Below are 12,792 nucleotides of genomic sequence, written 5' to 3'. Positions count from 1 at the left end.
CAATTCTAAATCCATCGTCCTATGATACTCACCACAAACCTGGGAGGTTAATGTTACTTACAAAGGAAGACTCTAAGGGAAGGGAAAGTCAAGTGATTTGCCCAAGATCAAATAGGAATTATGTGTTTTGGAAGGTGACTTTTGAATTTGGGTCTTTCTAAGTCAAATTTAGCATCCTACCCACTAAACACTAACCCAGGCACTCCTCCCCCTTCCTCTTGTGAACCACTCTTTGTCTGAAAAGCTGGGATGGTTAGTTAGCTGACACAATGAAGGACAAAGTCAGAATTCAAAAAGATCTTGATTGACTAGAACACTGGGTTAATTAAATATATTATGAAGTGGACTTATTTAATAGGGATAAATGAAAGATTTCACACTTAGGTTTCAAAAGTAAACTTATCTTAAAAAAAAAAAAAAGACCTAAAGGTCTCAGTGGACTGACTACAGAGTCAATTTAAATCAACAGGTACTACAGCAACCATTCTTTCAGCATGAAATCACAGTATCCCAGAGCTAGAGATGGAACAGGCCTGAAAAGATCATAGAATTTAACCCCCAGTTTTTGTAAATTAAGGACACATCCCAGAGAAGCCAAGTGAACTGCCCAGTGTTACAAAGCAAGTAAGGAACAGGACTGGAGTCCAGAACCAGTGATGAAGCAAAGGGCATCTTCTTCAGCAGGGTCAAATGGCACAGTCCTTTCTGTGTTCAGAGGCAGAGGCATCTCTTGTCTGCAATGAGGGGGCTGAGGTCAGAACAAATGCAGCAAACCTCCACCTCAGGTGAACACTCATACCTGCTACCTTGAGACCCGAGTGAAAATGCATCCCTCTCCCCAAAAGGGAAGGATTGAATTCCTAGCTCACCTGGAACTCTACTGGTAACACATCAAGCCCTGCCATGTGACTGAGAGAATCTCCAGATAAGAGGAGAGTGTAGGCTAGAATGAACATATGGAGACCAAGGGGTTGTGCACCCTGGATGGCTGATATTAAATGGAGTTGTTTCCAGAACTGGCACCTTTATAAAGCCTATCCATTCTCTCATATCCATCTCAAAAATCACTTCTTTTTTGTTGCCTTTTGGAGGGCAATTGGGGTTAAGTAACTTGCCTAAGGTTATACGGCTAGTATTTTTGTGTGGGAGTTAAGTGTCTGAGGCCGGAACCAAACTCTGGTCTTCCTTAATCCGGGGCTGACGCTCTATCACGGCGCCACCTAGCCGCCCCAAAAATCACTCTCCTGAGAAAGTTTTTCTTGATTCCCTTAAATGGATGAGATTTCTGGTTCTCTGTATGACCTCAGACAAATTATTTAACCTCAGGGCATCTAACAGTCTCCTAATCACAAAATGAAGAAGTTGGATGAGATGAATTCAGTGTTCTCTTTCAGGTCTAGACTGATGATTCTGTGATTCCTGAAACACACATAACAGTGTGAACTTAAAATACTTGGTTGACTGAGGGGGGAAATATGCTACACATGTCCAGCACATTGTCCAATACATTATTAATTTTTTAGGTTAAAAGACTGAGTCCAAGATATAACAGTCCAGCAAATACATCCTGTTAGCTACTGGGCAGATTGTCCTTACCCACTTGTTGTGACTTGTCATTTCTATGACTACATGAAGACTCTAGATATAACATTGTTTAGTAGATTATCTTGGGTTTTAACTCTAGCTCTGTCACTGGTAGAACTTAATATAGCTTACTGCAACCTTGTTATTAATTGTATTATATGTAAATTGTTAATAAATTTTGTCTTCTATCTATCTCATGAAAAGATGTGGCAACAACGAATAAAGTACTACTTAACTAATACTCTTAAGAGAAATGGGTTATACAAATCAAGGGTGTGTTATTACCTGGGGGATATGGTGCTGGCTCAAAAGGTGGAGCAGCCCCTCGAGGATCCTGATAAAATGCATCTGCTTGGGGTGCTGAGTATAACTGGGAACCTCGTGGTACCATGGGAAGAGGTTTGGTAACTGGCATGGAAGGCAGCTCTGCTGGTCCCCTAGGGGGCACAGGGTGGGGAGTCACAGGTAAGGCAGAAATGTTCTTGGGTCCAGGTTCCAGTCTAAAAGGAAAAGGAAAAAGTGTTAATGAACATTAAGTTGTCTGAAGAAGTTCCCTCTATAGAACAAAGTAGATTTGCATATTCTAGGAAATAGCTTGTAAATAATTTCTGTTATCCCTCTAATAAAAATAAAATGGTTTATTTTCCTAGCCTGGTTTCTTTTTTAATCATTCATTCACAGAAATGCAAGCCACCAGAAAAAAAGGAAACTAGTAAAAGAGCTTGAAATTAGAAAATATCTACTGTTCCTTAACCACATGTTTACACACAGAAAACCTCAACCAATGGTTAGGAAGAAGACGTACAGGTCAGGAGGGGATCCAGGAGCACTGCTGCTAAGGTGGTCAATCTTCCCTGGCTTCAGACTAGAATCATAGCTGGAGTCCGTCCCTCGGGGGATCAGCTGTGTCACCGTGTTCCCTGATGACACAATCCCATTCGGCAGGGCAGTAGGTTTTCTGCTGGGTAGGTCCACTGCCCCTTCTTCTGAAAGGATAGCTGCTGAAGGTAGGCCCACCTCATTGAGCTGGCCTAAAGAGGCACTCAGGGGTCTTCTGGGAACCAGACGTTTGTTCATTTTACGAAATCTTCAGAAAAACAATAGCAAACACACACAAAAAAATTAAAAACTGAAAATTAAAAAGTGAAATTACCAACTAAAAAGAATAGTCTTGCACAGGCACAACAGGGAAAACTTCCAATTCTTATCATAAATTTTCCAGCAATCAAATTTCTTACAACAAAAACCTGATTACCACCACCTACCTTTTTGAAATTACCGCAAGAAACTGTAACAGAAAATATCTTTTATGTACAACAATGTGTATGCAGGAAAATAAGCAAAAAATATATACATCATTCAATCTTGCACTTTTATTTAACAAATAAAAGGTTTGTTGACTGAATGAAACAGTTTTTCATTAGGGACATTTTGAATAAAGTCAGAAACTCTTTAAAACTGCAGCATTTTGAATATGTATATAATCAATGCATTCTATTTTCTTATCACAATATATATATTATCATAAAACTGTCATTTTATCTACATTTTTTATCACTGCATCACTCACTCTCACATTTTAGTATGAAGCATTTTGTTGAACCTCCTATAGAGTACACTGGAGGAATGGTAGAAGAAACAAAAACAAAACCTAGATTCTGAAATAACACTGCTGCTCTATTGTATTCAATGACTGAACAGGGAAATCACTTGTATTAAATTCTCAGAGGAAAACTATCATAAAGGCATATAAAATACTACTAGCTAACTTAATGGAGAAGTCTAACTAATTGCAAGTGGCAGAATATGACTGTTATTTTAACAGGAATTGTGACACCTACGTGCTTAAGATCAGATTCTTTTTGTTATTATTAAATAAGGAGCACTTCAATGGAAGAAAATACAACAGGGTAACTTACAGAGACTTATGAAATGAGAAATATGAATAGGGAAAAAGAAAGAAGTTCCTTTTTGTTATAGCATGCCAGAAAAGGCCAAACTAGACGGGAGATTAAAGGGTCTGAACTTTACTGTAGTTAAAAATTTAATTCCCACACTATAGCATGCATCCTTCATTCAACCATAAAGGGAAGTTTGTTTAAAAATAGTGATTCTTTTGATACACATTTAAATTTAGAAATAAACCTACACACAAATAACATGTAATTATCCCAAATGGTTTCCATTTGTGAATACTTGCTATTTTTATCAATAGAAGAAAGATGATTCTTTCATTTAGCCTACTATGAGGGGGGAAAGGCCTCACTTTTCACAACAAACTGTTTCCTAAAACACTGTCACTATTTGGGGGTAACAATCGTTCATTTAAGAGACACCCACAAATACAAAGTTGTGCCTTTTTCAGCTCTCCCTAACAACACACCCTCCCCCAATTTGGTCACTATTTTGTTGCTCTTCATTTTTAGCAATGTTCTTTTAACGCATTATAGGAACATTAAAAAACTGTATTGGTATAAACCCTCTGCTAACTTCTTGAGTTTCAAAGGTAAGCAAGGCTTCCAATAAAACTCCATGTTGTGTTTACAGTGACAGAACCAAAGTCTGAAGTAATTTCTACAAGACGGACACTTACTTTTCCAATTCATCCTGTGAGTGTGCAAACGTGCAGCTGGCCCCCCGGGGGCACCCTCCTCTCTGTTTCATGTCTCGGCACATGTAAGTTTTATACTTGCTGTGCTGAGGAGGCTAAGGAGCAAAAATCAATCAATCAGTGATGCATTTAAACAGATGATCCTACAGCTACTGTACAAAGTTTAAGGACCTTAAGAAGCATTTCTGTCTTTGAAGTAACAGAAAACAAAATAAGAGTGTCACGTTTCCTTATACTTTTGTATCAAAACACAGTTAACAGAATAATTTTTCTATATATGACCTCAATCTGTGCAACCCAAAATTTTCTCCCAGATTATTAATGGCAGTGAAGCCCTTGTAGTTTAGGATCATAAGCATGGTTTTGAAATTAGTCGATAATATCCAACAATGAACAATGTGGAAACTTAATAAATACTGTTTAACAATAATGATGACCTTCCCTTAAACCATACCATATTTAATTTAATATACACTTTAAAGCCTATTTGACACCAATTAGAACATTAAGACTTTATCAAATAATATTTCATCAAGTTACCAATCTGAAAAAAAAACCTCATCACCGTAGTCCTACATGAATTAGAGTGAGGTTTAAAGGTAGAAGATTAGAGAGAAGTCTACAGATCCTTCAGGGTCAAATACTCTATGATGTAAAGCTAAAATAAATTGGCTGTATTCCATTATTTATTACCAGAGTATTCTCCAATATTCAAGAAAACTATAAGATTTTCTTTTCTTCTTAAATGAAATAAAGCTCAAACTTTAGGTGTCAGGGTATTTACCTCCATATTATTCTATATGGCAGACCTTTACTACAAGCTATCAGTAGGGCAATCTTTATTTCAATTTTTCTAGATGACAACATGAACCCAGTTCTGAGAGATAATCATGCAAAAAATGAATTTTTATCTTTTGTCAGTTTCTAGAAGATACTCTTTCAAAAGTACTGTTGATTCAGTTTTGGGAAATATTAACCTACTTTTCTTTTTTATGTCTGTGCATTTAGTGACTTTCCTTAATATTAATACTCCTATATTACCTGCTGCTGGTCTGTTCCTTTTTTGCTGTGATTCTGAATATAATCAACCAGTCCATGTACCACTGTGCACACAGCGACCAACCCATTTTCTAGCTGTTCCCAGGTTGGAGGAGGGGCATCTATAAAGAATGGAAGGAAAAGGAGCAAGAGCTTTTTATAAGACTATATAAGCACCAATGAAATTGAATTATAAAAAGCGGCAAAACAATTTTTAACTACAAAAAAGATAATACTCAGGCCTTTCCCTACAGTATGTCATTTAACTTTCCATCCAATGCAGAATTTTGGAGCAGTGGTTAGCATAAGTTATTTTTCTTCTATTTTCAGCAAAATCATTAGCTTGAAAAAATGCAGAGCTTTTTTTTTTTTGAGGGGGGAAGGCAGGGCAATTGGAGTTAAATGACTTGCCCAAGGTCACACAGCTACTAAGTGTTAAGTGCCTGAGTCCATATTTGAACTTAGGTCCTTCTGACTCCAGGACAGGTGCTTTATTCACTGAGCAAACTAGCCGCCCCCCAAAATGCAGAGCTTTTTAGGTAATAACAAGTATTCTGGTACCCCCCCTGCAGTTATAGTAATGTTGTACTGCTGTATTTTTAGAAACTACCAGAGATGCTTTTTTACATTAAAAAAAGAATACATTTAACTGCTATCTTCTTACATGAGCCATATTTCCCGATGTATCCACCCAAAGAGATGCTATTAACTTATTTATTTTTTTGGTCTTTTTGGAGGGGGGAAGGCAAGGTAGTTGGGGTTAAGTGACTTGCCCAAGGTCACACAGCTAGTGAGTGTTAAGTGTCGGAGGCCAGATTTATAAACTCAGGACCTCCTGACTCCAGGGCTGGTGCTCTATTCACTGTGCCACCTAGTTGCCCCAAGAGATGCTATTTAAAGGAACCATAAATTAAAACCTTTTGTTCTTTTTTTGATGAAAATATGCAATTCATTTCTTTGGTGAACTTGGATAACCATATATAGAAAAGGTTTTGTCATTTAGCAGGAAGAGAAGTCTAGTTAATTAAAAAAAATACCATGTAAATAAGCTAAAAGTTGTATTTTATACAATCACAGATTATCAGTTGAATGGGAATTCAAGTCACACCTAAACAGAACCCCTGCAGATAACAGCCACTTCCACTTTTAAGGCAGGTTGAACATGTGAACAGCTTTAACTGTTGCGAAATCTACCATGAATCAATCTGAAACCTGTCTCTCAAGTGCTTCTTTTTGTGCGTAAGCAGAACAAACCCAAACCCTCCTTCCACAAGGCAGCAAAGGGCTCTTAAGTCTTCTCTTTCCTACCCTAAACACCCTCTGGTTCCTTTAAACGATTCTCATATTGTATGGATGGGGAGGTAGAACAAGCATTTATTAAGGGCCTACCCTGTGTCAGGCCCTGTATTCATAAACCTTTTACAAATATGTCATGTGATCCTCACAACAACCCTGAGCCGTAGGTGCTATTTTGACCCTCATTTTACAGCAGACTGACTTACCAGTGACAGAAATTATAAATGTCTGAATCTGGATCTAAACTCAGGTCCCCTGACCTCCAGACCCAGCACTCTCTCCAGTGCACCCCACCCAAATGCTTCGACGTGTGGTATGTGCCTCAACAGAAATACAAGGCCACACACTGGCCTAACTCAAGTAGGCCAGAATAAGCAAGTTTAGATAGGCCAGTGGCATATGTAAAAATTTGAAAAGAGAGTTTAGTCTCAGATAAAGGAGTCATTGACGCAACATTGAGAAATTATAAAGAGAACAAAGAATAAATTAAATGTTAACATGAGCTCCTGATCTTTTTCAGAATAAGGACCCATTTTTAACAAAAAAGATTACAGACACCCTCAACCCATGTGTCAAGCACTTAAAATTCACTTGCAGTTTATCAATCACAACAGAACAGGCATACACTTTTTAAAAAAACATGCATAATGAAGCTTCAAATAATCTACAAAAGGTGTGTTTATTTATTAGACTGATTCACAATGTGTATGTGGTTGGTTCTAATGTAATAAAGTGGGTTCATGGACCCAGGGCATAATCACTGAAAGCCTCCAGGAATTTTTGGCACACGGACTGGCAACCACTCCCCTGGAACAGTGAATCTCCTTTACACTGGTCATTTTCTAAGAGCTTCACAAGCTTTTTATTTCCAATTGCTTCAAGTCTGGGAAAGAGCTCATTTTTCTCTTCAGACTAATTCTGCTTAGCTAAAGCAACAATTAAGGCAATGTGGAATAATGACAGAGCACTGCCCTCGACTCAACAAGCATTTATTAAGCACTTACTAGGTACTAGGTACTAGGCTAAGTGCTAGGAATACAAAGATACCAGGTAGTTTGTCTAAGACCCGGAATCACAGAGAACAGCTGATTGGCTGTAGTAGAGGGAGTTGCCACAATAACATCATGTGTCTACCCTCTATTCCTAAAGCAAAAACAACTTCCTGTACACTGCTACTATAAACTGAGGAAACTCAGCATTAACAAAAAGGTTTGTATTTAAGAATTTTAATACTGATAACATACCACAAACATAATTCTTTTGTATTGTTTTTACAAGTTTGATATCAATTTATTGTTTGCTATGCCAGAAACAAGAAATTCAAAGATAAAAGCAAAATATTCCTTGCCCACAAGCAACATATTTAAAATAAATACAAGATGAATATAAGGCAATCTTGGTAGGGGTTATGAGAAAAAAAAATGTGTTCAAGAATTAGATAATACCTAAGTCTAGAATGAAACCAGAGATTTCAAGAGAGGGAGATGGGAAGAAGCATCCTTTCAGGAAGAGATGGGAGGTAGAATATCTATTCTGAGAAACAGCAAAGAGGCCATATCGCTCAATTATGGGAGGGGAGTCATGTGTAAGAAGACTGAAAAAGTAAGGCATTTAACTTACAAATGAAAAAATTTATATTTAAGGAGCCCTTAAAGAATTTATTCAGTATACAGTGACATGGTCTGACAATATGAAAGACGTTGTGGATGTAGAAGTATCCTTGGGTACAAAGGAAAGTGAGGAGTCAAAGATAACTGTCAAAGTTCTGAACCCAAGTAACTTAAAAAGAAGTGTAAGAGAAGTGGGTTTTGGGACAAAGATAAAAAGTTTAAACATGCTGAATTTGAAATAACTATAGGACATCCAGTTTGGAACATTCACTAGGCAATAGGTTAGCAAAGTGGAGGATACCACCCCCTGAGGGGTGCTGTAATAATCCAGTAGAGTGGTAATAGTCTCAGGTGCAATTGGGAGGCACCAAATAAAAATAAAGGGGTAGTGGAAGCATAAAGAAAGAGAAGAAAATTTTGAAAAACCATTCATACATGTTTTATCTTTTGTGCAACAGAGTTAAAAGTGGTAATGATTATATTATTTTCCAAATAAACACACAAAATGCAAGTTATAACCAATTAGTAGTCAAGTCTGCTAAAAGGTCTTAAAAAGCAAGTGTTGGCAGGTAAGAGTGTCATGCATCGCTGGGAAGTCCAGCATGTATTGGTAGGAATATGTGTGTGCAATGACTTGTTTACAATATGATACTATACATGATACTGTATTGTATCAAAACTTCAGTGCAGGAAAAACTCCACAAATTCAAAATAAATTATTAAATTTAAGATGCTTCATTTAAAAAATATATATATACATATATATTTTTTTAAATGATTTAAAAAAAAAAACTTAAAGGGTTAGAGAAAATAAGAGTTCCAGCAGGACACTGAGTAATTTCTTTTTTCAAAGGGGACAACAGGCCAAATAAGTTTGGGAACCTCTGCACTGGGCAGCTGAAGATACAAGAATGAAGAGCTCAGGAGTAAGAAACTGTATATACAGAAGTTGTACATATATATTTGGAAGTCATTTGCACAAAGATGATAAATGAACCCATGAGAGATGAAGTCACCAAATGAGAGTGGAGAAAAAACAAACGACAGCTAAGGATAGAGCCCTGAAGTACACCCAAAGTGTGTGTGTGTGTGTGGGATACAGAGGGAATTCTTGTTTACATGAGTCTAACTAGATGGTATCTGAGGTCCCTTTCAGTTCTGAAGGTCTGTAAATGTTAAAAAACAAACAAAACACAATGGTGAGCTCCTAGAGGACAGAGACTTTCTTCTTCTTTTTGTATCCTCAGAGTTTGGAAGAGAACCTGAAAAATACTAAGTGATTAATAATTATTGATTGACTTAATGATTCTTCCATTAGAATGGCCTCCCTTCTCACCTTTACATCTTAGAATTTCTCAGTCCTTTCAATATTCAGCTCAGGTACTCCCCTTCTTACAGCAGGCCTTTTCTAAAGTTCCCCAAGATCTTAGTACCTGAATTTGTCAAAAAATTTGCTTTGTATTTCCCCAGTAGAATGTAAGCTCATAGAGAGCAGGGATTATTTTTTTTTCCTATAGCCACAGAGTTTAAGCCCAATCAATCAGCAATTAAGCACCTACTATGTGCTATGTGCCAGGCACTGTACTAATAAGCACTGGGGATAGAAAAAGAGGCAAAAATCAGTCCCTGCTCTCAAGAAACTTACATTATAATGGAGGAGACAATACGCAAACAAATATATACAAAGCAAGCTACATCAGGGTAAATAGGAAATAATTAACAAAGGAAGGCACTGGAATTAAGAGAGACTAGGGAAGGTTCCCTGCAGGAAGAAGAACTTAAAGAAAGCCACAGAAGTCAGTAATTAGAATGGAGAATGGAGGAATGAGAGGGTTGAAATGGAGGGACCTTCAAAAGTAGTCTAGCTCCATGCCTAGGTTCCTGTACATAACAAAAAATCTAATCCAACTCAAGGTACCATTTAAGCAGTTACTTCTGTGTACAGTCTAAGGGATTGTCAGGACTCTGCTTTCTATAAGCCAGTTTATCAGAATTATCATATTGCCACTTCACTTAAGAAATATTAGTTATACTGCCCATGTGACTGAGAAGTGCATATTAAAAGTATTACCATACTCTTCCCTCTTATAAACTTTGTAAAATTATGTATGGAATTGTAATAAACTTTTGATCTTTCTAATAAAGGCACTGAAAAGTGCTCCCTGGCCCTTCCCCTCAAAAAAAGAATCCCCAGAGTTGAGAGATGGAATGTCTTGATGGTGGAACGAGCGAGCCAATGTCACTTAATCAAAGATATGTGTTGGGAAGTAGGGCATAATAAGACTGGAAAGCCAGGAAGGGGCTAAATAATAAAGGACTCTGAATGCCAAACAGAAGAGCATTCTGTATTTGGTACTGGGGGCAACAGGAAGCTCTGATGAAATTTACTGAGCGTATGTAAAGGGAGAATCAGACCGAAGTCTTAGAAAAATCACTTCAGTGAATGGAGGATGGACTGGAATGGAGAAAGATTACAGCAGTGGTTCAGATATGAGGAGATGAGAGCCTGCACTAGAGTGGTGGCTGTGTTGGAGGAGAGAAGGTGACGTAGTGGAAAGATGCTGCAAGAGCCTTGGCAACTTGGATATGGGGGTGAGAGATAATAAGGAGTCAAGAAGGATACCCATGCTGTAAGTAAGCCCAGGGAACCTGCAGGATGGTGCTACCATTTACAGTAAAAGGGAAAGCAGGAGGAGGGGAGGGTTTAGAGAGAAAGATGTCTACTAAAAGAGGCTAAGGAAAGATAGGTATATCTGAGAATCATCAGCATAGAGATGGTAATTAAATCCATGGGAGCTGAGAGATCACCAAGTCAAGCAGTACAGTATATAAAGGTTACCTATTGTTATCATTATTAAATCCTAGAGAACTTACCTGGACTAGGGTCAATATTTGCTAACAGTTCCAGATGGGGTCGCAGGCGGTTCAGGTTTGCAGGGTCACCAGTCCTCTGAAGAGCAATTGTTAGTTCCTGAACACTCTGTGCAAATGAGGCTGGGGTCTGCAACTTAAAAAAAGATAAATATTAACTTTCCCAGAGGTCAGACAATCTTTCTCATTTCCAAACGAAAATCTTTGGTCGCTCATTTTTGTGGCTTACTGCATTTCATTTTTTGCCTGAGGGAAAGGTTCACTTTGTCACAATTTTAATCCATCAAATTCCTTCTAACAACAGAAGTTAGTCTGAATGTACAGTCTACCATTCCCCAAATAGTCAAAAGATATAAACTGGCAGATCACAAAAAGAAATAAATTATCAACAACTACCTGAAAAATTATTTAAACTCTTTAATAGTTATAGAAATATTCATTAAAAACAACTTCTGAGACACTACATACCCACATAATTTGGCAGATGGTTAAAAATTTTCAAATTCAACATTGGTGGGATTGTGGAGAAATAGGAATGTTATAGTATTGGTAGAGTTGTGAGCTTATGGCAACTTTTCTGGAAAAGCAATATGGCATTATGAAGTAAGAAATAAATAAATAAAAATGTATTAAGCATATGCAGGGCACTATGGTAGGCAATGGGGATTAAAAAAGGCAAAAATGAAACAGGATCTGCCTTCAGCAAACTTCCCATGTACACACACAAAATATCCACAATATAAAATCCAAGGTATTTTAGAAGAACTAGCAAGCTTATGTGAGAGCAATGTATGAAATGGCCCTTTAAAAGAAACCAGAGATTTTAAGAAGCCCAGGAGAGGAGGAAAGGCCTTCTAAGCATGGGGGAAGCCTATACAAAGATGCAGAGATGAACAAGGCCAGTCAGGCTGAATTGAAAAGTGAATTAAGGGAAATAATATCTGACAAGGTTTGAAAATGTCAGGTGGCTATACTTTAAGTGCCAAACAGGAATTTACATTTTATCCTAGAGTTAACAAGAAGCCACTTGGGTTTTTTAACTATCTTTACCCCCTCTGATTCAAAAGATCCCACTACTAGTACTATACTCTAAGGATCTACTTTTTAAAGAAAAAAACAACTCTATAAAAATATCAATAGCAATATTATTTATTAGTAATAGCAAATCACTGGAAGACTGTTCACATGAAAAAACTATGACATATTAATGCAAAGAAATATTGTTGCACCTCAAGAAGTGACAAATATGAAGACATGTAATAAGACCTATGGGTAGTCCAGAATCAAAAGAAAACGATTTACCCATAGAAAAAATGATAGAAATGATACAGAAAACAATGAGAAGTTCAGAAAAATACACATAAGAAAAGGTAGTTCTAAAAGGGCACAAAAGAACAAGATCCTAATAAAGTTTATATACAATTTTTTTTCAAAGTATAATAATTTACAATTACTTACATTTTAAAATCTGTTATTTGAATGTTTTTGTTCTTAATCATCCAATCTCTGTCCACACATAAGCACAGGACTAAAGACATTTATACTACTACTGCTTTTAAAGTGATGACACTCTACTGCTACTAGAGAAAAGATCTGATCTTGAGAAAGTGACAGGATCTCCTTACTTAATAGCATTAAGCAGTCATAATGCAAAATCTTTCTAATCATAAAAGAATCTCAATGAAGAAAGAAGTAGTAAGAACAAATTATAATGCTCAGTATCTCAGATCATCTATAAGAATGACCACCTTACTCACTAATCTAAATATAACCTTTTCTTTC

At 37.0% G+C, this 12,792-nt stretch overlaps 1 protein-coding gene across 6 annotated transcripts in view; it reads right to left on the bottom strand.

Moving 5' to 3' along the window:
* The window catches only part of RC3H1 (ring finger and CCCH-type domains 1), an 82,868-nt gene that overhangs the window by 23,279 nt on the left and 46,797 nt on the right, over window positions 1–12,792 (bottom strand). For 5 of the 6 annotated variants that reach the window (XM_069065542.1, XM_069065541.1, XM_069065543.1 and 2 more), the window contains exons 7-11: window positions 11,014–11,146; window positions 5,237–5,355; window positions 4,178–4,290; window positions 2,390–2,671; window positions 1,870–2,084 (exon numbers count right to left, since the gene is read on the bottom strand). In XM_069065542.1, the coding sequence (XP_068921643.1) occupies window positions 1,870–2,084; window positions 2,390–2,671; window positions 4,178–4,290; window positions 5,237–5,355; window positions 11,014–11,146 (862 nt within the window). The remainder of the gene's footprint in view (window positions 1–1,869; window positions 2,085–2,389; window positions 2,672–4,177; window positions 4,291–5,236; window positions 5,356–11,013; window positions 11,147–12,792) is intronic. The other variant, XM_069065544.1, reaches the window with a different exon arrangement.

The sequence above is a fragment of the Petaurus breviceps genome, unplaced genomic scaffold (assembly GCF_028583685.1).
Source record: "Petaurus breviceps papuanus isolate PSGF00001 unplaced genomic scaffold, PetGlider_PUasm1.0 90692, whole genome shotgun sequence".
Taxonomy (NCBI): Eukaryota; Metazoa; Chordata; class Mammalia; order Diprotodontia; family Petauridae; genus Petaurus; species Petaurus breviceps.
Note: the sequence above shows the minus strand (reverse complement) of the source record. Positions and strands in the feature narration are given on the sequence as shown.